Here is a 26,417-nt window from a genome sequence, read left to right on the forward strand (position 1 = left end):
CAAAATATTCATCATGGCCAAAATGAAATTAAATCGCGAGTATTTTCGTGCGATTAGTTTTTACAACTTTCGGCGAGAATTAGCTCAGCAACAGTGCATCGATGAACTTAATTTAATTTTTGGTGATGAAGTTCTATCTAGGACCACTATTTCACGATGATAATGAATGCAATCCAGGTCATACATCACTCCAAGGCGTATTTCATAAAGGTAGACCAAAATCAGTTATTGTTCCGGAAACTATTGATGCTGTGCTCAAAGTAATGTTGCCATCTGACCTATGGTGTGACAGAGGCCATCACAGGCATTAGATGAACCGGCATACAAACTCACGCAAAAGAATATAGATCTTAATGGAGAATATTTTGAATGGGCAATGCGAAAATGTTCGGTCTCATAATCAGAATTCTTAGCAGGCGTGCAGGAACGCGTTGCTCATTTACCTCGATCAGCTGCCACATAACGACTAAACGCAACATCGTCACTTTCTACGCAATTCGTCTTGACGAAGCTACAGTCGATTATTTAACTTGTTAAGCTACCCAAAACAACGTATCACACATTCCATAAATACGCTTATCAACTAACACCTTCTCATTATACGCCCTAAATGCTTAATAATTATATTTACACAATAACTAGTATATCACATGGCGCATCTTAGAAAAACATTTAGTATGATTTAAACTTTTCGTCGGTTAATGTAAAAAAGTAGCGGCAATGAACGGTTGCAAAATATTCGCTCTGCACGTTTTGATTCTTCTCTGCCTAGCACTTTGCAGCAGCCACATAAACGCGGCGCGTATACTCGGCTTCTTTCCGACGCCATCTAAGTCGCACACACTCATACACGCTGCCATCGCCGACTCCTTGGCACGCGCTGGTCACGATGTCACCGTAATCGGAATCTCGAACAACGTCTATCCAAATGCCAAATACAAATTCATAGAGATCAAACTGACTGAAGCTGCAGCATCGCATCAAAACGTATTGCAAAATTTGGTCAACGCACAGAAACCCATTTATTTCAACTTATTCAATTTTGTGCTTTCTTTTGCCAACACTGCCAATCGAACACTGAGCCATCCGAAGATGAAGGATTTCTTGCATACACATGGCACGGGCGCGTTTGATTTGGTACTGCTGGGGTTCGCAGCCAATGATTTCGCCATAGGTCTTGGCGCACATTTCGGTTGTCCGACTATTATATCCTTTGTGATCCAGCCGGTCACTTCTATTAATCGTTTAGTCGGAAATCCCTCGGAGAGCGCATATGTGCCATCGTTGTTCACTGGCCTAAAAGCCCCGCTGGCATTTTGGGGACGTGTCTTGAGTTTTTTGGCCGCCTTTTATGATGAATGGATCGTATTGCCGATTATTGAAATAAATATGCTGAAGATTTACAAGTAAGAGATCAGCAGAGGTTGAAATTTTAAAGGTACCGTAGATGTAGTGAATTGTTCATCAAAATTGTGTAAGATTTTGCGGAACGACAACCGACGGGAATTAGCCGGTCATTAAATAACCATTTTAATTGTTTTAAAACCAAACGGAAAAAAGTTTCGTCAAAGTTGGAAATAAAACGTTGTCCCCTGTCGAATCCGTGATCTTAAGGTAATCTCGTAAGAAGCTATCTCTATATAAGTAAAGTAGGAGCCTTGTCTGATCATTACTTAAGTGACTATCAAGGCTTGAAGTGATACAGCCTGATGATCTTGCGGTGCACTTGTAGGACGCTAGTTTTATATAAGAAAAGCAAGAGTCTTGTCCGGCCAGAGCGCAAGTGACTCCATATGAGAAGAAAAATAAAGGTTTTGGAGTGACAGATGATTTCAAAACTATGCGGTAATGTGGTAATACAAAATAACATAAGGCGACTTTCAGAAACCAATAAAACCATTAGATAAGGTTTCAAAACCAATAAACTGATATCGCGACATTGGAACGCTTATCATATATCAGATACTCATAGCTGATACTACTCAAAGAACCACAGGCCACTTAGTAGTCTTGTTTCCGTGCTCGCGTACAGTTAATAAATTTATTAGCATGACCGCTGTTTCTGTGTCATTTGTCGTGTTCGGCGTTTTGCTCGTGCTCTCGAGCAGCCCTTTCAGCGGAGAATGCGCCCGCATACTCGCCTTCTTCCCCACCACAATGCGTTCGCATCAGTTAACGAATTGTGCTTTGGCCAAAGTGCTGGCCGAAGCCGGTCACAATGTAACTGTGATTGGTGCCACCACGAACGTTTACCCGCGCGCTAAATACCATTACCTACGAATCGGTGGACTGGCGATTAGCAATGAATTGACTAAAACTTTCATAAATATATCAAACATGGCAACATATAAATACCTAGGTGTAGTGCATCCCGTGCTACGTGTACATAATGCAACCCTGGCACAGCCGAAAATGCAACATTTCTTACAAACCTCTCAAGAAGGCGACTACGATCTATTGCTTATGACTTATTTAATTAATGATTTCCATCTTGGCTTGGGCGCACACTTCAGATGCCCCATAGTCTTGTTCTCTGTGGCGGAGCCTGTGAAAAAGATACATAGATGGGTGGGGAACTCCGATGAGATTTCCTATGTGCCCATACGGTTGAGCGGTATGATGCAACCATTAAATTTTTTTCAACGAGTGAAAAACTTTTTGTGGTACTTTCTTGAAAGTGTGATGCTGTATGGCTCGTTAGAGACATCAATGAAAGAATTCTACAAGTAAGTGTCTAGAATGAAAGTTATTTATGTTATTGTGAAAGATTTTCCCGACAACAATGTAACTAACAATCCTCATAACGCTCGCAATAGTAATCAGGTAGAGGAGACATACATTAAACTTGTCCTTCGGGCAACTTAAAGAAGTTAAAGGCTCTAAACAGCTGGTAATCAGAGAAAATTTTCATAGAATTGAGAATGTATGGTAATAGTGCGCAGAGAACTTCGTTTACTTTAGGAAACGAAAGGAAACAGGAGCTCATGGTGAAATATATCCGTTCTCCAGCAGGTCGTTTCCGCAAAGTCTGGGGAAATTGTATAACATCCTGACTCTCTTTTTGATGTGGGTTGAATATGGCGCACGTCAGAAGGCCGTTATATACATATATATATTTTATTTTCCGCAAATCAAACCTGGAAGAGACCTTTTTCTTTTGATAATCATTCTACATATAGTTTAAACAGCTGCTTTAACTAGGATCTAAACTAACAACACCCAAAGTCAGCGCTACAATTCTGCATATACATATATTAGGCATGACGCTTTGATCCTTCAGCACACAGTATGTTATAAAAATATATTGTTAATACTTATGAGTAAAGAGTTAGTGGATTTTCCGAACGTAGAACACAAATAGAAATTGCTTGTCAGTTATGTTTTTTAAATATTTCTCATTCAAAATATAGTCTAACAATTCGACTTTCCAATGTTCTAATCAACGAGAGAAACACTCGACGCTCGCGATCTATGATAAACGTGTAGTTCTTAGTTCTGAATTTTGCTGGTCATCGCCATGTACGTAAGATTCTTTCGGCTCTCAGTTCAGTTATTACATCAGCCATGAAGAGTAAGGTCAAAATATTAACATACAAAGTATATTTACACCAACAAACTTTGCCAGTCATGAGCACCTGCCGATAGTGTTTGAAGAAATTAGAAATTCACTCTTAAAAATAGTTAGGTAAAAGTTATCAATTTCCTCCGAAGCGCTCAACCAACATTCAATATATGTATATAATTGCTTCCAATTTTAAATAGCGCTCAGTTTTCGTTTGAACGTTCGAACGCGTAGAACGTAGTACGGGGAAAAGCAAAGTACACTGTGAACAATTAAGTAGTCGAAATCGATAGAGAAAATAATTAAATAACTCGCCATGTCGCCTTTAAGATTCTGTTGTCTGCTGCTGTTTATCGGTGTTGCCGCCACGCGCTTCGATTTGACAAATAGCGCGCGCATACTGGGTTTCTTTCCGTCACCCTCTAAATCTCATCTGATCATACATGCCGCAATCGCCGACGCGCTAGCAGAAGCGGGACATAACGTTACTGTTTACGGCGCTTCAAAAAATGTAATTCCCAAAGCGAAGTACAAGTATATAGAACTTGAGCGCAAAACACAAGACAACTTAATCGCTAGTGCGATGGTGGGTTCGTCAATGCTTTATAAATTCGCTAATGTAGTGGAGATGATCGCCTCTGCATCGAACGATTCACTAACACATCCGCGCGTGCAGCATTTGCTGCGGGAACACGGGCCTGGCGATTTTGATTTGGTCATAGTCGGTTACTTTATGAACGATGCCACTTTCGCTTTGGCGGCGCATTTTCAATGTCCATTAATTTTGTCTTTTATGATACAACCAGTTATAGCGATCAACTCTTTGGTTGGTAATCCTACCGAGATTGCGTACACACCGAATGTGTTGGGAAATCAAAAACAACCGATGAATTTCGTGTCGCGTGTGAAAAACTTTATTTCCGTAGGAATGGAGATGGCCTTTGCGGAACTCGGTCAACATTTTCAACATAAGGTTTACGAGTAAGTTCGTCATTCCAAAATAATTCCTCTATACTGAAGAACGCTACGCTACTAAAACACCTCCTTTAAAGTTTATATAATTAATTACTGATAATTTGAGAACAAACAAGTAAGGAAGGGCTACGTTTGGCCAAGTTTTCGCTCAAATTTGTCTATTTTAGGCACAAGAATGCACTGTTATAAGTAAAACACGCTCTCTTATTTTCAGTGGGATAACTGATTTCAATAATTTTTCGTCATAAGGTGGCATACACCAAGGGCATTATTCATGCAAAGTCTTGTCCTGTTATATTAATTGTTTCTTGATTTGTACATTGGAAAGTGAAAGAATTAAGTGGAACTTAAAAATTAAAACCGTGACATAGATATTTAAGGAGAATGCCACGTACTTAATTTTGTCGAAATCAGTCGGTCGGGTCCCGAGATATGAGATTTTACCAAAAAGGGACGGTGTCACGCCCGTCGTCCAATTTTCACATCGGCTCCCATAAAGCCCTCTCATACCACGTTGGGGATACAATTTAATGTCTCTGGGGGAAATAGTAATTGATTTATTTATTGATTCAAAACCATGCGGTAATGTGACCTGAGCGAATAAAAAATAACAAAAGCCAGTTTATTCAGGCGACTTTCACATGCGGCTGTTGAGAGCTCTTTAAGGTGATCTTGCAAGTGGTTAATGTTTAGGCTTATTTATATTGGGCTACTATGTATTTACAATCTATTAACAGAAAACCATTAGATAAGGTTTAAAAAACAATAAACTGATATCGCGACATTGGAGCGCTTATCATATTTCAGGTACTTGTAGCTGATACTACTCAAAGAACCACTCAGTAGTCTCATTTCCGTGCTCGCGTACAGTTAATAAATTTATTAGCATGACCGCTGTTTCTGTGTCATTTGTCGTGTTCGGCGTTTTGCTCGTGCTCTCGAGCAGCCCTTTCAGCGGAGAATGCGCCCGCATACTCGCCTTCTTCCCCACCACAATGCGTTCGCATCAGTTGATGAATTGTGCTTTGGCCGAAGTACTGGCCGAAGCCGGCCACAATGTAACCGTGCTTGGTGCCACCACGAACGTTTACCCGCACGCTAAATACCGTTACCTACGAATCGATGGACTGGCGATTAGCAATGAATTGACTAAAACTTTCATAAATATTCCAAATATGGCAACATATAAATACCTAGGTGTAGTGCAACCCATGTTACGTGTACATAATGCAACCCTGGCACAGCCGAAAATGCAACACTTCTTACAAACCTCTCAAGAAGGCGACTACGATCTATTGCTTATGACTTATTTAATTAATGATTTCCATCTTGGCTTGGGCGCACACTTCAGATGCCCCATAGTCATGTTCTGTGTGATGGAGCCTATGAAAAGCATACATAGATGGGTGGGGAACTCCGATGAGATTTCCTATGTGCCCTTACAGATGAGCGGTATGGTGCAACCATTAAGTTTCTTTCAACGAGTGAAAAACTTTTTGTGGTACCTTGTTGAATGTTTAATGCTGTGTGGCTCAATAGAGACATCAATGAAAGAATTCTACAAGTAAGTGTCTAGAATTAAAGTTATTTGTATTATTGTGAAAGATCAGGTAGAGAAGACATACGTAAAATTTGCCTTTCGGGCCATTTAAAGAAGTTCAGGAATCTAGGCAGCCTGGTAATCAGAGAAAATCTTCATTACATTTGGAATATATGGTAAGAGGGCGCAGAGAACTTCGTTTACTTTTGCTTTTTTTGAAAAACGAGCTCATGGTAAAATGTATCCGTTCTCGCGCAGGTCATTTCGTCAAAATTTGGGGTAATTGTACAGATTCCTAACACTGTTTTTTGATGTAGGTTGAATATGGCAAACGTCCGAAGGCCGTTATATACATATATATATTTTATTTTCCGCTAATCGAACCTGTGAGAGACCTTTTTCTTTTTTTTTTGATAATCATTCTATAGTTTAAAAAGTTGCTTTAACTAGGATCTAAACAAGCAACGCCTAACGTCTGCGCTACAATTTTAAATATCTATTGGACATGACGCGTTGATTTTTCAGCGCACAGTATGTTAAAAAAGTATTTTTTTAATTCTTATGAGTAAAGAGTTAGTGGATTTTCCGAACGTAGAACACAAATAGAAATTGCTTGTCAGTTATGTTTTTTAAATATTTCTCATTCAAAATATAGTCTAACAATTCGACTTTCCATTAATTAATAAACATACTGTACGTATATGGCTTTGTGATTGGCGCTCACTTGAAGTCTAATCAACGAGAGAAACACTCGACGCTCGCGATCATGATAAACGTGTAGTTCTTAGTTCGGAATTTTGCTGGTCATCGCCATGTACGTAAGATTCTTTCGGCTCTCAGTTCAGTTATTACATCAGCCATGAAGAGTAAGGTCAAAATATTAACATACAAAATATATTTACACAAAAAAACTTTACCAGCCATGAGCACCTGCCGATAGTGTTTGAAGAAATTAGGAAATCACTCTTGAAGTTATAAAAATAGTTAGATAAAACTTATCAATTTCGTCTGAAGTGCTCAACCAACATTCACTATATTTATATAATTGCTTCCAATTTTAAATAGCGCTCAGTTGTCATTTGAACGTTCGAACGCGTAGAACGTAGTACGGGAAAAAGCAAAGTACACTGTGAACAATTAAGTAGTCGAAATCGATAGAGAAAATAATTAAATAACTGTTACGCAATTTGCATTCGTCATGTCGCCTTTAAGATTCTGTTGCCTGCTGCTTTTTATCGGTGTTGCCGCCACGCGCTTTGATTTAACAAATAGCGCGCGCATACTGGGTTTCTTTCCGTCACCCTCTAAATCTCATCTGATCATACATGCCGCAATCGCCGACGCGCTAGCAGAAGCGGGACATAACGTTACTGTTTACGGCGCTTCAAAAAATGTGATTCCCAAGGCGAAGTACAAGTATATAGAACTTGAGCCCAAAACAAATGAAAGCTTCGTCGCGGGTATGGCGATGGGTTCGTCGCCGTCTTATAAACAATTCGGTAAAATAGTGGAGATGATCGCCTCTGCATCGAATGATTCCCTAACACATCCGCGCGTACAACGCTTGCTGCGGGAACACGGCTCTGGCGATTTTGATTTGGTCATAGTCGGTTACTTTATGAACGATGCCACTTTCGCTTTGGCGGCGCATTTTCAATGTCCATTAATTGTGTCTTTTATGATACAACCAATTATGGCACTCAATTCTTTGATTGGCAATCCTACCGAGATTGCGTACACACCGACTATGTTGGGGAAACAAAGACAACCGATGAATTTCGTGTCGCGTGTGAAAAACTTTATTTCCGTAGGAATGGAGTTGCTCATGGCCGAACTCGGTATACATTTTCAAACAAAGATTTACGAGTAAGTTCGTCATTCCAAAATCTTTACTCTATACTGAAAAACGCTACGCTACTAAAACTCACGCTTTTTAAATTTATATAAGTAATTACTGACCATTTTAGTGAAAACAAATAAGGAAGAGCTAAGTTCGGGGCAACCGAATATTTTGTACTCCTGCAATTTGCAAGAATCAAATCCAGGGAAATACTTTAAGGTGTAAAACCAATTATATTGAGTAAAGTCACCCGGAAGTTCGAAAATCTTAGTATTTGTTATATAGGGTCTAGGCCACGTTTTCGCTCAAATTTGTCTATTTTAGGCACAAAAATGCACTGTTATGAGGAAAACACGCTCTCTTATTTTCATTGGGATAACTGCGATATTGGCCGATATACGTATGGAGTTAAGGGAAGTATTGATCCGATTCAAGCTATTTTTGACATACATACATAGCATTATCAGAGATGAATTATCGCTGAATTTCAGTTATGTATCTCAGACATTGACCAATATTTTCGAACAAAATTCGACTTTAGGTACCACCTACTCGATACCTAGGGGCTTGAACAGTTTTTGTTGGATTTCAACAATTTTTGGTCATAAGGTGCCACACACCAAGGGCATTATTCGTGCAAAGTTTTGTCCCGTTATATCAATTGCTTCTTGATTTGTACACTGGAAAGTGAAAGTGAAAATTAAAACCGTTACATAGATATACAGTTCCTCAAATAATTGATCGAGTGAATGCGGTGTGATAACCTATTCAAAGATAAAAGAAAAAGTAAAACCAAAATCAAATCGAAATATTTTTTATTAACAAAGGCGGAGGTTAACATTTTCTAAAACCAAAGATTATTCCATTCAAAGAGTGAAACAAACTAAAAGTGAAACAAAACAAAGATAAAACCATTCGATCATTAAATTGTGTTTGAAAACTTTCATAAATATTCCAAACATGGCAACATATAAATACCTAGGTGTAGTGCAACCCATGTTACGTGTACATAATGCAACCCTGGCACAGCCGAAAATGGAACACTTCTTACAAACCTCTCAAGAAGGCGACTACGATCTATTGCCTATTATTATATTATGACTTATTTAATTAATGATTTCCATCTTGGCTTGGGCGCACACTTCAGATGCCCCATAGTCATGTTCTGTGTGATAGAGCCTATGAAAAAGATACATAGATGGGTGGGGAACTCCGATGAGATTTCCTATTATTTGTGTCCATCATAACGCTCGCAATAGTAATCGGCTACAAAAGGCAGACGTAAACCTTGTCTTTAGCAGCTGGTAATCGGAGAAAATCTTCATTTCATTGAGAATGTATGGTAAAAGGGCCCAGATAACTTCGTTTACTTTAGCTCTTTTTGAAACAGAAGCTCATGGTAAAATGTAACCGTTCTCGAGCAAGTCGCTCCGTCAAAATCTGGGGTAATTATACTCGTATAGATACCTGACACTCTTTTTTGATGTAAGTTGAATATGGCGCACGTCCGAAGGCCGTTATACTATCTTGGGTAGCCGAAAAGTTCGACTCATCCTATTTTGTCAATAGATGCCTTTGCAGTCACATATCTCCAGTGCTACCAATCACATTGTGTCATACCATATAGTGTGGAAAGTGGAAAGGTGAGATTTTAAGCTTCATTTACCCAAAAAAAAATTAAATTCGGGGAAGTTGAAAAAAAATTACAGCTGTTCAAAAATAAGTGAAAATAATGAAGAAATTCGCTATATTTTGAAATTTTTGTATAAAAAAGGAAAGAATGCCACGCAAGCTCAGTTCGTGTAGCACAACAATGGTTCGCTCGCTTTCGTTCTAGAAATTTCGATGTGAAAGATGCACTTCACTCTGGCCGACCTATAGACGAAAAAATCGATGAAATTATGGAAAAGATTGACCAGGACCGTCACATAAGCAGCCATGACATCAGAACTTAACATTTAACATCAAACGTTTTCGTACCATTTAAAAAAGGCTGGGTACAAAAAGAAGCTCGTTGTTTAGGTACCATATGAATTGTCTGTGAAAAATTTAATGGACTGAATTAATATTTCTACGATTCTTTGCTGAAACGAAATGAAATCGAACCATTTCTGAAGCGACTGGTAACAGAAGACGAAAAGTGAATGAAATACAACAATAATGTGCGACAAAGATCATGATCCAAGCGTGGTGAAGCTTAACAAATGGTTGCAAAGCAAGGATTGACGCCTCGAAAGGTTATTCTGAGTGTTTGGTGAGATTGAAAAGGAATCATCCACTATGAGCTACTCCAGCCTGGTCGAACGATTGATTCTACGCTTTACTGTCAACAACTGATGAGATTGAAGCAAGCAATCGAAAAAATGGCTAGAACTGATCAACATAAAGGGCATCGTCTTCCATCAGGACAACGATAGACCATACACATCTTTAGTTGACTCGGCAAAACCTGTGAGAGCTTGGCTGGGAAGTATTGATGCATCCACCATATAGCCGTGACCTTGCAATATCAGACTACCATTTGTTTCGGTCAATGCCGAACACCCTTAATGGGGTAAAGTTGACTTCAAGAGAAGCCTGTGAAAATTACTTGTCGCAGTTTTCCCCGAGAAACCAGAAAAGTTTTATACTGATGGAATAATGTCTCTAGAGGAAAAATGGCAAAAAGTGGTCGACAAAAATGTTACATATTTGGTTCATTAAATTTCATTATAAATTTAAAAAAATAAGTTAAATTTGATTAGCAATACGAAAAGACTTTTTAGACTGCCATATAGTTGAAAAATCCACTTCCCATTAATTGTTAAACATACTGTACATATGTGGCTTTGTGCTTGCCGCTCACTTAAGTCACTTAAGTCATCAACGACTACTGAACGATATGTTTTGTACATATGAAAGCAGAGAAACACTCGACGCTTGCGATCATGGTAAACGCGTAGTTCTTAGTTCTCAATTTTGCTGGTCATCGCCATGTACGTAAGATTCTTTCGGCTCTCAGTTCAGATGTCGTTTGTTCGTTCGAACGCGTAGAACGTAGTACGGGGAAAAGCAAAGTACACTGTGAACAATTAAGTAGTCGAAATCGATAGAGAAAATAATTAAATAACTGTTACGCAATTTGCATTCGTCATGTCGCCTTTAAGATTCTGTTGCCTGCTGCTGTTTATCGGTGTTATCGCCACGTGCTTTGATTTAACAAATAGCGCGCGCATACTGGGTTTCTTTCCGTCACCCTCGAAATCTCATCTGATTATACATGCCACAGTCGCCGACGCTCTAGCAGAAGCGGGACATAACGTTACTGTTTACGGCGCTTCAAAAAATGTGATTCCCAAAGCGAAGTACAAGTATATAGAACTTGAGCGCAAAACAAATGAAAGCATCGTCGCGGGTATGGCGATGGGTTCGTCGCCGTCTTATAAACAATTCGGTAAAATAGTTAAGATGATCGCCACTGCATCGAACGATTCCCTAACACATCCGCGCGTACAACGCTTGCTGCGGGAACACGGACCTGGCGATTTTGATTTGGTCATAGTCGGTTACTTTATGAACGATGCCACTTTCGCTTTGGCGGCGCATTTTCAATGTCCATTAATTGTGTCTTATATGAAACAACCAATTATGGCACTCAATTCTTTGATTGGCAATCCTACCGAGATTGCGTACACACCGACTGTGTTGGGGAAACAAAGACAACCGATGAATTTCGTGTCGCGTGTGAAAAACTTTATTTCCGTAGGAATGGAGTTGCTCATGGCCGAACTCGGTATACATTTTCAAACAAAGATTTACGAGTAAGTTCGTCATTCCAAAATCTTTACTCTATACTGAAAACTCACGCTTTTTAAGTTTGCGTAATTAATTACTGATCATTTGAGAAATAGGTCAAGAAGTGTTGCGCCTAAGTAGTGGTATATTGTAAAATAGAGACTTAATTGAAATTGAAAATTCAAGAAAACGAAAAAATTTCTTGCAAATTGCGGCGCTTACGGGTTTCAGTCTCTGCCTGACTCAAATCTAAACTGCTAGTGAAGCTCATAAAACTAATGCTCGGCAGATTATATACTGCGGTTTATATAGAATCTTTTTGTAGGTTTCAAACCAGATGTAGCTCTCTTTCTTCTATTATTTTAAATGAGCAAGCGAGTAGTTTAAGCACTTCTGTCCGTCACAAGACGGAGTAGTGGTTAACTACATGGCATACAAGTGCTCTCTACTATCATAAGTCAGCTGCTTCTATGTATAAATATATGATATAACACAAAGTTCAATTAATTTTGGCTTGAGTGTCTGTTTTGATTGCCTTGCGTCTATTTGTAATTAATAAAAGCGTTCATTTTTACTGACGAACAGGTTTGTAATTATTCACAACAACGTAAATATGTTTGAAGACGAATGTTAATACAGACACGAGTAATAAATATGGCAACCTTTCATCTCAAGGTTTTTGGGCATTGACTTTTTTTTTAGTTTCTCCGGAAAACTCTCTGTTCGTAACGAGCAGTCCACTAGAAGCAACGAAAATTCAGTAAGCTATTTTTTTTTTTATTTTTGACTATATCCCAGTAGTGAAAATTCGCGCAGTTTCAACAGCAAAACTAATTTTTGTATAAAAGCTTTGGGGCTATCTCTTAACTAGTTCAAAAATGTTGCATATAGAATGATTTTACTACTCAAAAGTAGTGTAATATTTTGTCTGAAATTGGGAGGAAACAATCCAGCGATACAAAGGGTGTCCCAAAATGAACGCCAGATCGGGAGTAAATGCTAGCAACAAACCGGGTCAAAACCCAGCGCACAACCCTGTGGAGGGAGTCGTGAGCTGCTTCAACCATATGTAAAAGAATCGTTTCTGGCCATTCCCAAGTGAATGGCAATCACAGAACTTTCCTCACTTGCATGAACTTCTACACATGACTTCATCTTCAATGATACAAGCCGACAACTGAAATTCAGTTCGATACACTTTACTCTTTTTTTAACAAAAAATAAATTATTAAAATTATTTTACAAAAAATAACCAGTATCGATTCCGAATGTATCAGTCCACAACACCTCAGCGCATGTTTGTCTCACTAACAGGTTGACTCAGCCAAACACACTGTTAGACGAGTAATTAAAATATAATGGGGTTTGGCTACATACATATATGTATATCTCCAAATTTCAAAAGTCAGCTGCGTCTGTCATTTGACCATTTGTTACCTACAGCGTATTTATGCTAACCGAAAACAAGTTCTACCACTTAGTATTCGACACATAGCGCAAACGCGCACAACAACTTTACGCGCGCCGAAATCTAAACGCGTCACAAAGTATTTGTTTATTAGTGGAAAAGGAAAATATAAAAATAAAACAAAAGCCAAAGAATGAGCCGGCATGATAAACGCACCAACTGGCTACCCGCTGCCTTCATCGCACTCTCTTTTGTGCTCAGCGTGCATCCGACGGCCTGCGTTAAGGCAGCACGCATACTGGGCTTCTTCGCTTCACCCTCGAAGTCGCACATAATTGTGCATTGCAGCGTTGCTGATGCGTTGGCGCAGGCCGGTCATGACGTCACCGTCATCGCGTCCGGGCCGAATGTGCGTCAACAAGCGAAATACAAATATATCGAATTGGAAATCATAGGCGACCATCCACTCATGTCCAGTGATATTGTCGACAAACGTCAGCCGTTTTGGCGGCGTTTCGGTTCCTTTTTGGCTGCGATTAATCGAAATGCCAATGAAACATACCACAACCCGCGCGTACAACAATTTCTACGGCAACATCATGCGGGTGATTTTGATTTGTTGCTGTTCGGTTATTTCATGAACGATTTCCAATTGGGTCTGGCGGGACATTTTCGTTGCCCCATTGTGGTATCGTTCATGATACAGCCGATCTATGCGGTGAACAAATTCGTGGGTAATCCCAGTGAGACCGCTTACGTGCCGGGTATATTTGGCTATTTGGTGCAGCCAATGAAGTTTTTGGAACGTGTGAAGAACATGATTGTCGCTATGATCGAAGAAATTGTGATCCAGACAATGCAGGATTATCAAGGAAGTAAATACTATAAGTGAGTTCTGTTGCTGTCGACCTCCTGTGAGATTGTGAAACAATTCTGAGGAGGTAGTGAGGTCGCTTATGCTTGTAGGTTACCAACAAAATGTTCAATGTTACTGAGTTTAACGTATGACTTGGCCTTACTTGGGTGCTTCTTAGAGGGTTAAAGGCGTAACTTTTGATCGAAAGTAAAAGGACCATATATCTGTCGACTCATCAGATGTAGTCATCGTCCATGCTTCTGCACCATATAGCAGGACGGGAATTACGAGTGACTTATATAATTTGGCTTTTGTCGTCGAGAGAGCACTTTACTTGACAATTGCCTACTCAGTCCAAAGTAGCACCTGTTGGCAAGAGTTATTCTGCTTTATATTTCAAGGCTGACATTGTTGTTGCTGTTAATATTGATTTTAGAAACGCTAATAACTCTAGTGGCAGCAAATTTAATGGTCTTTCGCCAATAAGTGGTTCATCTAAGTGAAATTTATACAAACAATTAGTGACTAAGTTCAGATTCCGAGTTCAAACAACGATATACCAAAAGATTTGTAAAAAAAACTGTCAAGAACAAGAAAAAATTCGAGATACGAAGTATTTTTCTGCAGTAGACCTCCCTTTTTGTGTAAGCCTAAACTCTTTTAAAACAAGGGATGCATTTTCTAAAGGGTATTGTAGAGTTACAAAAATAAAAATGTATCAACTTCTCATATTTTATAGGCTAGTGAAAGCAATTAGAAATATATTCCTTCTTATCTAATTAAAACTGTAAATCAAAACAAGTAATCAACAGCTCTTTGTTTCCAAGACTAGTTCGACCATACTGAATTCACAGCGTCTGTTATATTTAAGCCACCTTATCGCAAACGACAAGCCTTTTTCAACACACTGCCTTTTTACTCTTTACTCACAGCATGCAACTTGATTTACACAGCAGCCAAGGGCATAAGCAAATATCGCGATTAATGGATGATCTTACAACGTTCTACATATTTGATTAACATCGTTGAGCGGTATCAGTGAGTGCTAATCCTTGCGTAAATATTTTCAAGACATAGTCCTACCTAATACAAATAAAAACGATATGGATGCACGCAAATTAATAACCACTCAGTCACCTTTAGACACGCGATCCACTCAGTAACGCAGAGCTTCGTCGCGCTTTAGACATGTCTGCACGCGCAACTATCGCAGTATTTATCGTCCTCGTTATTGGCGGTTTCAACGCGCCTCCAGCTTTGGTGCATTCCGCACGTATTCTTGGTTTCTTTCCATCAGTTTCACCATCACATCTTTTTATACATTGTGGCGTCGCGAATGCGCTTGCCGAGGCCGGACATAATGTTACTGTACTGTCTTCGACCAAGAATCCTTACAAGTTGACGAAATACAATTACATACAATTGGATTTACCGCTGTTTCCAAAGGAGTTCCTAAGTCGTTTGGTTACAAAAGAGCAATCGTTAATCGCACGCTATCCATATTTCATTAAGGAGGTAGCAAAGTTGGCAAATCAGTCTTTTGCCAATCCGCGTTTGCGGCAATTTCTCGCCACACATGGCGAAGGCAGCTTCGATCTGCTCCTTTTGGGTTACTTCATGAACGACTTTCATTTAGGTTTGGGTGCGCACTTTAAAGTTCCAGTTGTGGTCTCGTTTATGGTCCAACCGATTTTCGCCGTACACAATTTGGTTAAGAATCCAATAGAGTCCGCCTATGTGCCGACTTTGTTCAGCGAACGCAAACAACCGTTGAGTTTTTGGGGACGAGTGGAAAACTTTATCGTAGCCCTGTTTGAAACATATTATATGACCCTCCTGGTGGAATGGGAATCGCAAAAGTATTATCAGTGAGTTGTGTAAAATTCGGAAAGTCTTTAAAGGCGGAACGATTAAAATTTAAGATTTTTGAAAATAAAAGTGACACAAAAGTTCACTAAACTAACAAGTGAGTGAGCATTTTCGGTCGTTAAACCCCTTCAAGCTCAAGGGAAGTTAAACACAATTTATGATTAGATTGCATCGCGAGATCTTGGGTGTTAGGTAATGTGGCCAAAGGTTTCAAGGTTAATGTTAGGAAAGTCGTAATTATAATTAAGTAATACACTGTTTAACTCTGAAACTCGTTGCGAGTGTTTCTTTGGACTATCGTGAACTCTTTTCTTCTAAAACTTATCGGCCGAGTTAAGAAATATTCCGCCTGAAGTATTGCATCTTGTGAAAGTTTATGTTACTTTCTGGTCATAATAAGAATTAAGTTGCTTGTTAGTTCTCTGGAGGTATCTTATTTAGATTTTAGTTAAATTCAAACTGATTAAAATACGGATTTAAGAATCTTTGGACAAATTGTAAGCTTCTGTTCCAAGCATTAATTTTTATTTCTTTTTACTCCTTTTTTAGTTACAACTTTCCGTCGGACCGTTATCCACCACTCGACGAAGTGCGCAAGAACGTCTCACTCATTTTCACCAACCACCATTTCAGCCAAGGACCCATACGTCCTAATGTGCCCAACCTAATTGAAATTGGTGGCATACAAATCAAGGAAAAACCCGATCCTCTACCAACCGACATCGCTAAAGTTTTGGATGAATCTAAAGAAGGTGTTATCTACTTCAGTTTAGGCAGCAACATAAAAGGCTCCCATCTGAACGAGGAAAAAATAAAGATAATGTTCAATGTTATCTCAAAACTGCCTTATAAGGTCTTATGGAAATGGTCGCCAACCGAACTACCTGGCGAATCGAAGAACATCATCTTCCGTGATTGGTTGCCGCAGGACGACATACTCGCGCACCCTAACATTAAGCTATTTATCACACACGGCGGCATGGGTAGCGTTGTGGAGTCACAGTATCATGGTGTGCCCATGGTAGGCATACCATTATTCGGCGATCAGCCATCGAATATGGTAAATGTTGAACGCTCCGGCTACGGTCTCGCCGTTGACTACTTAACATTGACAGAGGAGAGTCTAAACAATGCCATACAGGATGTACTCAACAATCCCAAATACAAAGAGGCAGTGCAAACATTCTCACGTCTGTATCGCGATAGGCCGATGACACCGCGTGAAACGGTTGTCTATTGGGTGGACTATGTACTGCGACACAAGGGCGCCAAGCATATGCAATCGCCGGCAGTTCATATGAATCGTTGGCAATTGTTATCGCTCGACGTAATCGGCTTTCTGCTCGCGATCGTCCTCACCATTTCGGTAGTGATCGTAAAAGTATGCAAACTCATTTGCTGTCGTGGAAGGAAAAACAAATTGCCAAAAGTGGAAAAGGCAAAGCAGAATTAGTGTACACAGGTAATGTAAAACAGAGATAATAGCTCTGTTGAGCTGAAAGAGATGCGAAGTCGACAACGGATAGAAGATGAAGATGATAGAAGGTGTGGAAAGTAACAATGCCAAATACGCTTAACAATGTAAATAAAGGCATTACTATTTAGTCATTTAAGAAACGGATGCAGTGGCCTTAAGATTTTAGTACTGTGTATTTACAACGTAAATACATATGAAAGTGACATATATATTATATACTTTATATATGTGATATATGTAGATATATTTAAGCGTGAATGCACTTTCAAAGGTCTCTCCCGCATTTCCTCTCATATACTGAGAGATAAGAGCTGGAAGTGTGTGTGATGAGATGATAAAATTAAGATTAAGTATTCACTATGATTTAAGCACTTGCAAAGTAATAAAGTTGAAATCAAAATAAAAACTCCGTCGTTTTTATTATTTGTAAACATAAATGTGGTATGAGCTATCTTTATTATGATATTCGCGTTTTGTATTTAGTTTGAAAGTACAAACTACAAAATAATTCTGGCTTAATTGGAAATTTTCTAAACAAACAATTACACGAAACACACTAAAATTTCGCTTGAAAATAATTTCTACAAGGTAAACAAATGACGTAAAAAAGAAGCAAAAACTATAACTTCGCCTATAACGAAGCTAAAATACCGAAAATGTTCAGAAAGTTCGAAAAGGTGATAATTGTTTGTCACGAGCAAATGTTTTTGGTTGGTACAAATTATTCAGAAGGTCGAGAACGTGTTGACGACGAACCACATTCAGGACGACCATCAACATCAACTGATGATGAACACATCAATAAACTAAAAGATTTGGTGATTAAGAATCGACGAATAGACGTCAGAGATCTTACTGGCATCGCTGGAACATCGGAAGGATCACAGAACCCTATTTTGAAAAATAATATGGGCTTAATAGAAGTGAAAGCACAATCGAAAAACAACGTCGCGTTAACGTCTGACAAACAATGCTTTCCGACTACCAGGATGTCTGAAACGATTTATTACTGGCAATGAGCCTTAGATCTATGCTTACGACCACGAAACAGACAATCAATCGACCGAATATCGAGCCAAAGTTGAGCCGAGGACGAAAATACCACGCCAAAGCAGGTCAAAATTCAAAGTTTTGTTGACAGCTATCTTCGATTATTGAGGTGTGGTGCATTCCTAATTCCGACCGGCCAAAACGTCAACAAGGAATCCTATTTGAGGGTTATGCCTCATTTGCGTCATTCGTAAAAAGAGGTCGGAATTATGGGCCCAAAACTCTGGTTTTTACATCACGATAATGCACTGTCGCGTTTCTACCAATATCGTCCCGACACCACCGTATTCGCCTGATTTAGCTCCGTGAAACTTCTGGCTATTAACCAAACACAGACCGCTCCGGGGACACCGTTTTGAGTCACTTGAAGACATTAAACGTGAATCGCTACTCGCATTGAAGGCTATTCCGGAAATTGACTTTAACGACTGTTTCGTGGATTGGAAAAAAATAACGCTGGCACAAATGTATTGGGGCCCAAGGGCGTTACTTTGAGGGAGACGACATAGATTTTGAAGAAAAAATAGGAATTTTAAAATTAAAAACAAAGTCTTACTATTTGTTGCTCGTAGTAGTACATAAAGATCGAGCGTATTGTGTGCAAGATTAAAGCCCACCGCCAACAAACTGATTAGACCTTATCAGTGTGGCTCTAGACCTGGCAAATCAACAACCGACCAGATATTCACGATGCACTAAATTTTGGAAAATACCCGTGAAAGGAGGCCTTTATGCCGCGATGTCGGAATTTGGTATCCTCGCAAAACTAATACGGCTTTGTAAACTGACGTTGAGCAACACCAAAAGCTCCGTCAGGATCGGGAAGAACCTCTCCGAGCCGTTCGATACTAAACGAGGTTTCAGACAAGGCGACTGCCTATCGTGCGACTTCTTCAACCTGCTGCTGGAGAAAATAATTCGAGCTGCAGAACTTAATCGAGCAGGTACAATCTTTTATAAGAGTGTACAGCTGCTGGCGTATGCTGATGATATTGATATCATCGGCATCAACACCCGCGCCGTTAGTTCTGCTTTCTCCAGACTAGACAAGGAAGCAAAGCAAATGGGTCTGGCAGAAAACGAGGGCAAGACGAAATATCTCCTGTCATCAAACAAACAGCCGTTGCACTCGCGACTTGGCTCTCACGTCACTGTTGACAGTCATATCTTTGAAGTCGTAGATAATTTCGTCAATCTTGGAACCAGTGTAAACACCACCAATAATGTCAGCCTGGAAATCCAACGCAGGATAACTCTTGCCAACAGGTGCTACTTCGGACTGAGTAGGAAATTGAGAAGTAAAGTCCTCTCCCGACAAACAAAAACCAAACTCTATAAGTCACTCATAATTCCCGTACTGTCCTGCCATATGGTGCAGAGACTTGGACGATGACAACAACTGATGAATCGACGTTGCGAGTTTTCGAGAGAAAAGTTCTGCGAAAATGTATGGTCCTTTGCGCCTTGGCCACGGCGTGTATAAGATATATGACAACATTGACATAGTTCAGCGAATTAAAAGACAGCGGCTACGCTGGCTAGGTCATGTTGTCCGAATGGACGAAAACACTCCAGCTCTGAAAGTATTCGACGCTGTACCCGCCGGGGGAAGCAGAGGAAGAGGAAGACCGCCACTCCGTTGGAAGGACCAGGTGAAGAAGGACCTGGCTTCGCTTGGAATATCCAATTGGCGCCACGTAGCGAAAAGAAGAAACGACTGCCGCGCTGTTAACAGCGTTAGCGGTGTCTACGCCAATAAGGAAGAAGAAGTAGTACATAAAGGGTAGATAATTTTTGAAAAAAAAGTCATAGTATGATAAAACACATCGGAAATGACAAAAAAAAGTATTAATTTCTTTGTTCAAAAAAGCTTTAAATAATTTTGTATTGGCTAATTAATTGACTGCACGCATCATGTGAAAGCCTTAAATTTTACTTCATAGAATCAGGTAACTAACAGTGGCGGCTAAACTTCAAATTTAACTGCAAATTTGTTTCTATAGATATAAAAAGCTTATAAAGTCTATCTGCGCGAGGTATAAGCTTTTATATATAGAAGAAGTTTCTTAATCGATAACAACATACAGTATAACATTTTGTCTACATCTAGCTAATTATCCTACAACTTAGGCCCAAAGTTCGAAGTAATTTTTGTACATAAATCTGTGAATGTGTTTGTAGTTTTACTACAGCGAATTACGCTAGTAAAAAGAATGAACAATTTCACGAAAGCGTTGGCTTATTTACCCACCCTTATATAAAATGTTTATTGTTTTTGTTGTTTATGCACATTCGTCTAACACCTTACAATCACGTAAGTGATAAGATACTTCAGAAGATAATGATAAATAAGTAAATAATCGGATGTGTATGGGTATGTGTTTCACTAACGTTTCTTATAGCAACAATATCTTTGTAAAGTGTTGATAATGAAACAACCGTTATCTGCTAAGATAATAAAAACCTGTTTTTGGGAAGCACTCATGATACTCCACTCATTCATCTATCTATTATTTATTTCGTAGCAGCAGTATTAAAAAAAGGCAGTCGAGATTTCAGCAATTATACTGAAGTTTTGACTTGACATTTTTTGATTAGAAATTGGGGTTTTTTTTCGATATTACGTCAATATAAGGGGAAAAATATATTTTAAACAAAAAATAAGGAAGGGTGTTTTGGAGATAAGAAAGAACAAAGTTTCAACCAAATTTCAGAAAAGAAAAAACTTGATTTTTTGAATTTTGCAAATAAATTTCGACGTAATGTGAAAAAAGTCTATAAACAGAAGTTATAGACCCTTTCATTACCTACAACATTGACATGTAAACTTTTTCTATAGGACTTGTAGTTTTGTCGGAAATCGAAATAAACCATTCTTAAGCCTTAAAAATGTAACCGCACCCGCAGATCGTCCGTAAATTAGTTTTTATTTTATGTTTGTTGCTTTATTTTTCGTTTCTGATGGGTTTCGAACTACTATGTTTTTTTTTTTGTTTTTTTTTTCAAAAATGTCTAGTCCGTCATTAACTAAACAAAAGAGAAAAGCTTGAAGCTCTTATCTTCCACTTCAAGTGAGAATTCAGCATATATTCTTCGTCATTATCATACTCAGCACAAATTGTTTCTACCGGAGATATACAATATTCTCAGATATACAGTGGCGAACACATTAAAAGTATTAGTTATGGCATTAATACATATTTAGATTCTTTTTTAAAGATGATGAGAATGAGTAAAGATAGATACAGCATGTCTGCAAACCCTGCGAAGTTGGATATTATGAAAATGAATAGCCTTTTAACACCACAACCGGAACAACAACGCGCCTCTACGTACCGATATATCAATCTTCTACATTTTATAATTTTCTAGTTCGCTATTTTCTTTCAGTGCACGTCTCATGCTTCAATTGGCCACAGAGTATATAAACTAATCAGTTAAAGAGTTTAAGAAATAGGCACACACACAGAAGAGCGCTGACAAGAGAATTTCACCACACTACGCGACGGCCCTTCGCTCGTGGCCGACTAGCGTAAGCTATTTATTCCGCGCACACACCTTCAGCCTACTCAGTTTTCGGACGCAGCTACGTCTTAAACTATAAGCAAGAACTTCTAATATTTATTTCAAACGCTATGCAGTGGCCGATCGCGTACGTGGGTGTGTTCGTTTTCGTTGCGATCACTTATCTGATACCAACTCAGGATGCGGCTCGCATACTAGGGTTTTTCCCATCGCCCGGTGACTCCCATTTGATCATCCACTGTGCTGTGGCTGACACGCTGGCGCAAGCCGGACACAATGTAACGGTGATCGCGACCAAACCGAACGTTAATCCAAAGGCCAAATACAATTACATATATATCGATACACCATTGCTGCCGCCGAGTTTCTTGAAAAATTTCGTCAACCAACCGATGTCGTTCTATAAACGTTATCCGATGTTGCTAAAAGAGGTCTCAAAGATGCACAATAGGACACTATGGCATCCGGAAATCCAACAATTCTTGCAGGATCACGGTGCTGGTTCCTTCGACTTGCTGCTGGTGGGCTATTTTGCCAATGACTTTCATGTGGGACTTGGTGCACACTTTAAGTGTCCAGTGATTCTTACTTTTATGGTACAACCGATATTTTACCTCAACGAGCTGATCGGCAATCCCAGCGAACACGCCTATGTGCCGACCGTGTTCAGTGGTCTGAAGCAGCCCATGAACTTCTGGGCACGTTTGGAAAATTATCTCATATACCTTTTTGAATACTATTACATGGGACCATTGATGAAAAGCACAGCGCAGAAATACTATAGGTGAGTTAAGCGCAAGAGATATGTAAGTGCCGAGACTCACTTCACAATTGGGGTACTCACAACGTGTCATAAGGCATCGTAAAATCATAAATTTTTATACTAGTTTAAAAATTTGTTATTGGATTGCATACTAAAATAAGTTTACGCAAATACAACTCTGAACGCTATGTTTTCGGATCGTTATAACTTATAACTTTATGAGACTATGTGAAACCCCTAAATATGTATGTGATAAGAAACTTATGCGCTATTATTGTTTATTTGTTTTAGTTATAACTTCCCCGCCAACAGCGGCTATCCCAGTTTCGAAGAAGCACGACGCAATGTCGCCTTGATTTTTGCCAATCATTGGTTTGCACAGGGCCCTGTCCGACCCCATGTACCGAGTCTCATAGAAGTTGGTGGCATACAAGTCAAAGAGAAACCTGATCCCCTACCCTCCGATATCGCTGAACTGCTAGACGGCTCACCAGAAGGTGTGATATACTTCAGTTTAGGCAGCCTTATACGCGGTAACACATTGAAGGCGGACACAGTGCATACAATATTCAACGTATTGTCCAAGTTACCTTACAAGGTGCTATGGAAATGGGGCGCCGACTACCCAGGCAATGCGTCGAACATCCTCTTCAAAAGCTGGCTTCCACAGACCGACGTACTCGCGCATCCAAATATCAAACTTTTCATTACGCATGGCGGCAAAGGCAGCGTAGTGGAGGCGGAGTATAATGGCGTACCTATGGTGGGCATACCACTCTTCTCCGATCAGCCCGCAAATATGGAGGAAGTGCGACAGGCAGGCTTCGGTACCTATGTACCTTATGCCGATTTGACTGAAGAGAGTTTACGTGAGGCGATCGAAGATGTTATTAACAATCCAAAGTACAGAAAAGCGGTGCGCGAATTCTCGGAAGTGTATCGAGATCGTCCCATGACACCGCGTCAATCGGTTGTCTGGTGGGTGGACTATGTGCTGCGGCATAAAGGCGCCAAGCATTTACAATCGCCGGCCGTGTACTTGACGCATTGGCAGCTTATGTCGTTGGATGTGTTAGGTGTGTTGTTGGCGATCGTGGCGGTTGTGGTGGGTTTATTGATAAGTCTGTGGAGATTTTGCATCACAAAGCTATTAGCGCGTCTGATAAAAAAGAATGGCGTGAACGGAACGAAGCGAAATGCAAAAAAAAGTGCCAAAGTAGAATAAGGGTTCAGAAATATTTTAAGTTAATAAATAAATGTAATATGGAAAAGCAATATTAAAGTTTTCGCTAAAAATATGTATGGGTAGTCGAAAAAGTATTTTCGTATTTTGTTAACATACTTGTATGTCGTTGCAGTCATATATCTCCAATGTAATTGGTATCATTGTGTCATACCATATAGTGTTGGAAAGGTGAGATTTTAAGCTTCACTTCACCAAAAACAATTAAATTCGGGGAAGTTACAGCTGTTCAAAAATGTGTGAAAAAATTAAGAAATTCGCTATATTTTGAAATTTTTGTATAAAAAGGAAAGAATGCCACGCAAGCCACCAATGAAATTTTTGAAGTTTACAGAGACGATGCTGTATCAGTTCGTGTAGCATAACAATGGTTCGCTCGCTTTCGTTCTGAAAAATGCACCTCGCTTTGGTCGACCTATCGTTGAAAAAGTGGATGAAATTATGGAAAAGATTGACCAGGGCCGCCACATAAGCAGCCATGACATCGCTAAGGAACTTAGCATTCATCATCAAACGGTTTTGAACCATTTAAAAAAGACTGGGTACAAAAAAAAAACTCGATGTTTGAGTACCACATGAATTGTCTGTGGAAAATTTAAGGGGCCGAATTAACATCTGCGACTCTTTGCTGAAACGAAATGAAATCGAACCATTTCTGAAGCGACTGGTAACAGAAGACGAAAAGTGTATCAAATACGACAATAATGCGCGAAAAAGATCATGGTCCAAGCGTGGTGAACCTCAAAAACTGGTCGCAAAGCCAAGATTGACGCCTCGAAAGACTATGCTGAATGTTTGATGGGATTGGAAAGGAATCATCCACAATGAGCTGCTCCAGCCTAGTCGAATGATCGATTCTACGTTTTACTGTCAACAATTGATGAGATTGAAGCAAGCAATCTAAAAACAAACGGGCAGAATTGATCAACAGAAAGGGCTTTGTCTTCCATCAGGACAACGCTAGACGACACACATCTTTGATGACTCGGCATAAACTGAGAGCGCTTGGCTGGGAAGTATTGATGCATCCACCATATAGCCCTGACCTTGCACCATCGGTCTGCCATTTTTTTGTTTCGATCAACGCAGAACTCCCTTAATGGAAAGAGATTGGCTTCAAGAGAAGCCTGTGGAAATTACTTGTCGCAGTTTTTCGCCGAGAAACCAGAAAAATATTATACTAATGGAATAATGTCTCTAGGGAAAAAGTGGTCAACCAAATTAAAGATCACAATATATATAAAAAAAAATAAGTTGAAGTTTGATTAGAAATACGAAAAGACTTTTTCGACTACCCAATGAATAAAATTTGTAATTTGCAACAAAAAATATTGATTTGAAAATTTATATTTTGCAAAAGAATTTATGTTTATAAAATTTGTAATTTCTAAGAAAAATTATGTCTAAAAAAAATTTGAAAAAAAGTTGTTTAAAAATTTATAATTTGCATAAAAAAAAAATATTTTTTACAAAAAAAATGTGTTTAAAATTATTTTCCAAAATATTATGAACGTTAAATTTACAAAATAAAAGTGTAAAAAAATTTTTTTAACCCCGAAAATGGTTCAGACAGTCATTTTGGTATAAAAAAACTTGGAAATTTAATTTTGCTATTTAATTTTCCAATATTTTTGGAGCTAAAACAAACTTTGAAAAATTACTAATAAAGTATATAGCTCTTAGAAACTTTATAATGTGCAAAATTTTCTTTTTACTTATTTTTTTAAGTTACTATCCAAAGCAATAAATGCAACAAGCAAATGCTGCAAGCATTGAATATCATTTTAGTGACGAAAATATTTATGAGCAACTTTACAAGATTAAAAATATAGCAATATTTTGCTAACCCCCGCACACCAGTTTGATTTTTATTGGCCAAACTTAAATTCTCTACGTCAATAGTTGCCGCAAGCCAGCTTCGGCAGGAGATAAAGTGTACAAACAAGCAGAATTCCTCTGCAACCATAAAAGCAACGAATGTAGTTCACGAAAAAAATTCATAACAAATTCGCTGAAATACCCACAGGATGTGGGTTCAGCCAAGGCAAATAAAAAATATGTATATAAAAAATACCTCGAACGAGCAAAACTATTGGCATTTGCTGCAACAAACACACAGGCAACAACAAACACAACGCAAAGACATCGCCGTGCCGCCTGCAGCCACTTGTGGACTCACAATTTCAGCTCGATTGGCTCGGCATACAAGCGCAGCAAAATATTTGCTTTCCTCATTTCCCACCACACACACACATACATACATACAAATAGTTCTAGACGGAGGTATTTGCTGCTGCCACTACAAATTCAATATTGTTAACGCCACATCACACCCATTTCACACGGCAAGCCATTTGCCCTAATACCTGCACCTCACCTCACTCCATCTCTCTTGCGGAGAGCCGCGTGGTCCAACTGGGTGCTGCGCGTTGCCGTTTAACGGCGTTGCTACACCGGTTTGTAAGACGTGCGAACATTTAAGGCTGCTCCAACAGTAAATGGGGAATGGCAAATAAAAGTTCGAAATTCAAGCGA

At 39.2% G+C, this 26,417-nt stretch overlaps 2 protein-coding genes across 10 annotated transcripts; both read left to right on the top strand.

Moving 5' to 3' along the window:
* Nucleotides 1-693: 693 nt before the first annotated feature.
* Nucleotides 694-17,707, top strand: LOC126760807 (UDP-glycosyltransferase UGT5-like). Of its 9 annotated transcripts, none has more exons than XM_050476724.1 (3): nucleotides 3,759-4,198; nucleotides 11,373-11,717; nucleotides 16,374-17,707. In XM_050476724.1, the coding sequence occupies exons 1-3, from the start codon at nucleotides 3,879-3,881 to the stop codon at nucleotides 17,275-17,277; spliced, it is 1,569 nt and encodes a 522-aa protein (XP_050332681.1). In that variant the 5' UTR covers nucleotides 3,759-3,878; the 3' UTR covers nucleotides 17,278-17,707. The 9 variants fall into 9 exon arrangements, with proteins under 9 accessions (XP_050332675.1, XP_050332682.1, XP_050332681.1 ...); XM_050476723.1 differs by lacking the exon at nucleotides 3,759-4,198 and adding an exon at nucleotides 7,135-7,598; XM_050476718.1 differs by lacking the exons at nucleotides 3,759-4,198; nucleotides 11,373-11,717 and adding an exon at nucleotides 694-1,406.
* A 4,209-nt stretch (nucleotides 17,708-21,916) lies between these two features.
* On the top strand, nucleotides 21,917-25,199 carry LOC126760806 (UDP-glycosyltransferase UGT5-like). The gene is made up of 2 exons (XM_050476715.1): nucleotides 21,917-22,660; nucleotides 22,931-25,199. Exons 1-2 carry the CDS (start codon nucleotides 21,987-21,989, stop codon nucleotides 23,862-23,864), a joined length of 1,608 nt encoding a protein of 535 aa, XP_050332672.1. The 5' UTR covers nucleotides 21,917-21,986; the 3' UTR covers nucleotides 23,865-25,199.
* Nucleotides 25,200-26,417: the final 1,218 nt, after the last annotated feature.

Source organism: Bactrocera neohumeralis, chromosome 5 (genome assembly GCF_024586455.1).
Source record: "Bactrocera neohumeralis isolate Rockhampton chromosome 5, APGP_CSIRO_Bneo_wtdbg2-racon-allhic-juicebox.fasta_v2, whole genome shotgun sequence".
Classification (NCBI taxonomy): domain Eukaryota; kingdom Metazoa; phylum Arthropoda; class Insecta; order Diptera; family Tephritidae; genus Bactrocera; species Bactrocera neohumeralis.

Excerpts from the sequence above, each read along its gene's own strand:
- LOC126760806 (XM_050476715.1), top strand. The coding sequence starts at position 21,987 with ATGCAGTGGCCGATCGCGTACGTGGGTGTGTTCGTTTTCGTTGCGATC. Across the intron at positions 22,661-22,930 it reads ACAGCGCAGAAATACTATAG|TTATAACTTCCCCGCCAACA; the intron begins GTGAGTTAAGCG and ends TATTTGTTTTAG.
- LOC126760807 (XM_050476717.1), top strand. The coding sequence starts at position 13,293 with ATGAGCCGGCATGATAAACGCACCAACTGGCTACCCGCTGCCTTCATC. Across the intron at positions 13,988-16,373 it reads CAAGGAAGTAAATACTATAA|TTACAACTTTCCGTCGGACC; the intron begins GTGAGTTCTGTT and ends CTCCTTTTTTAG.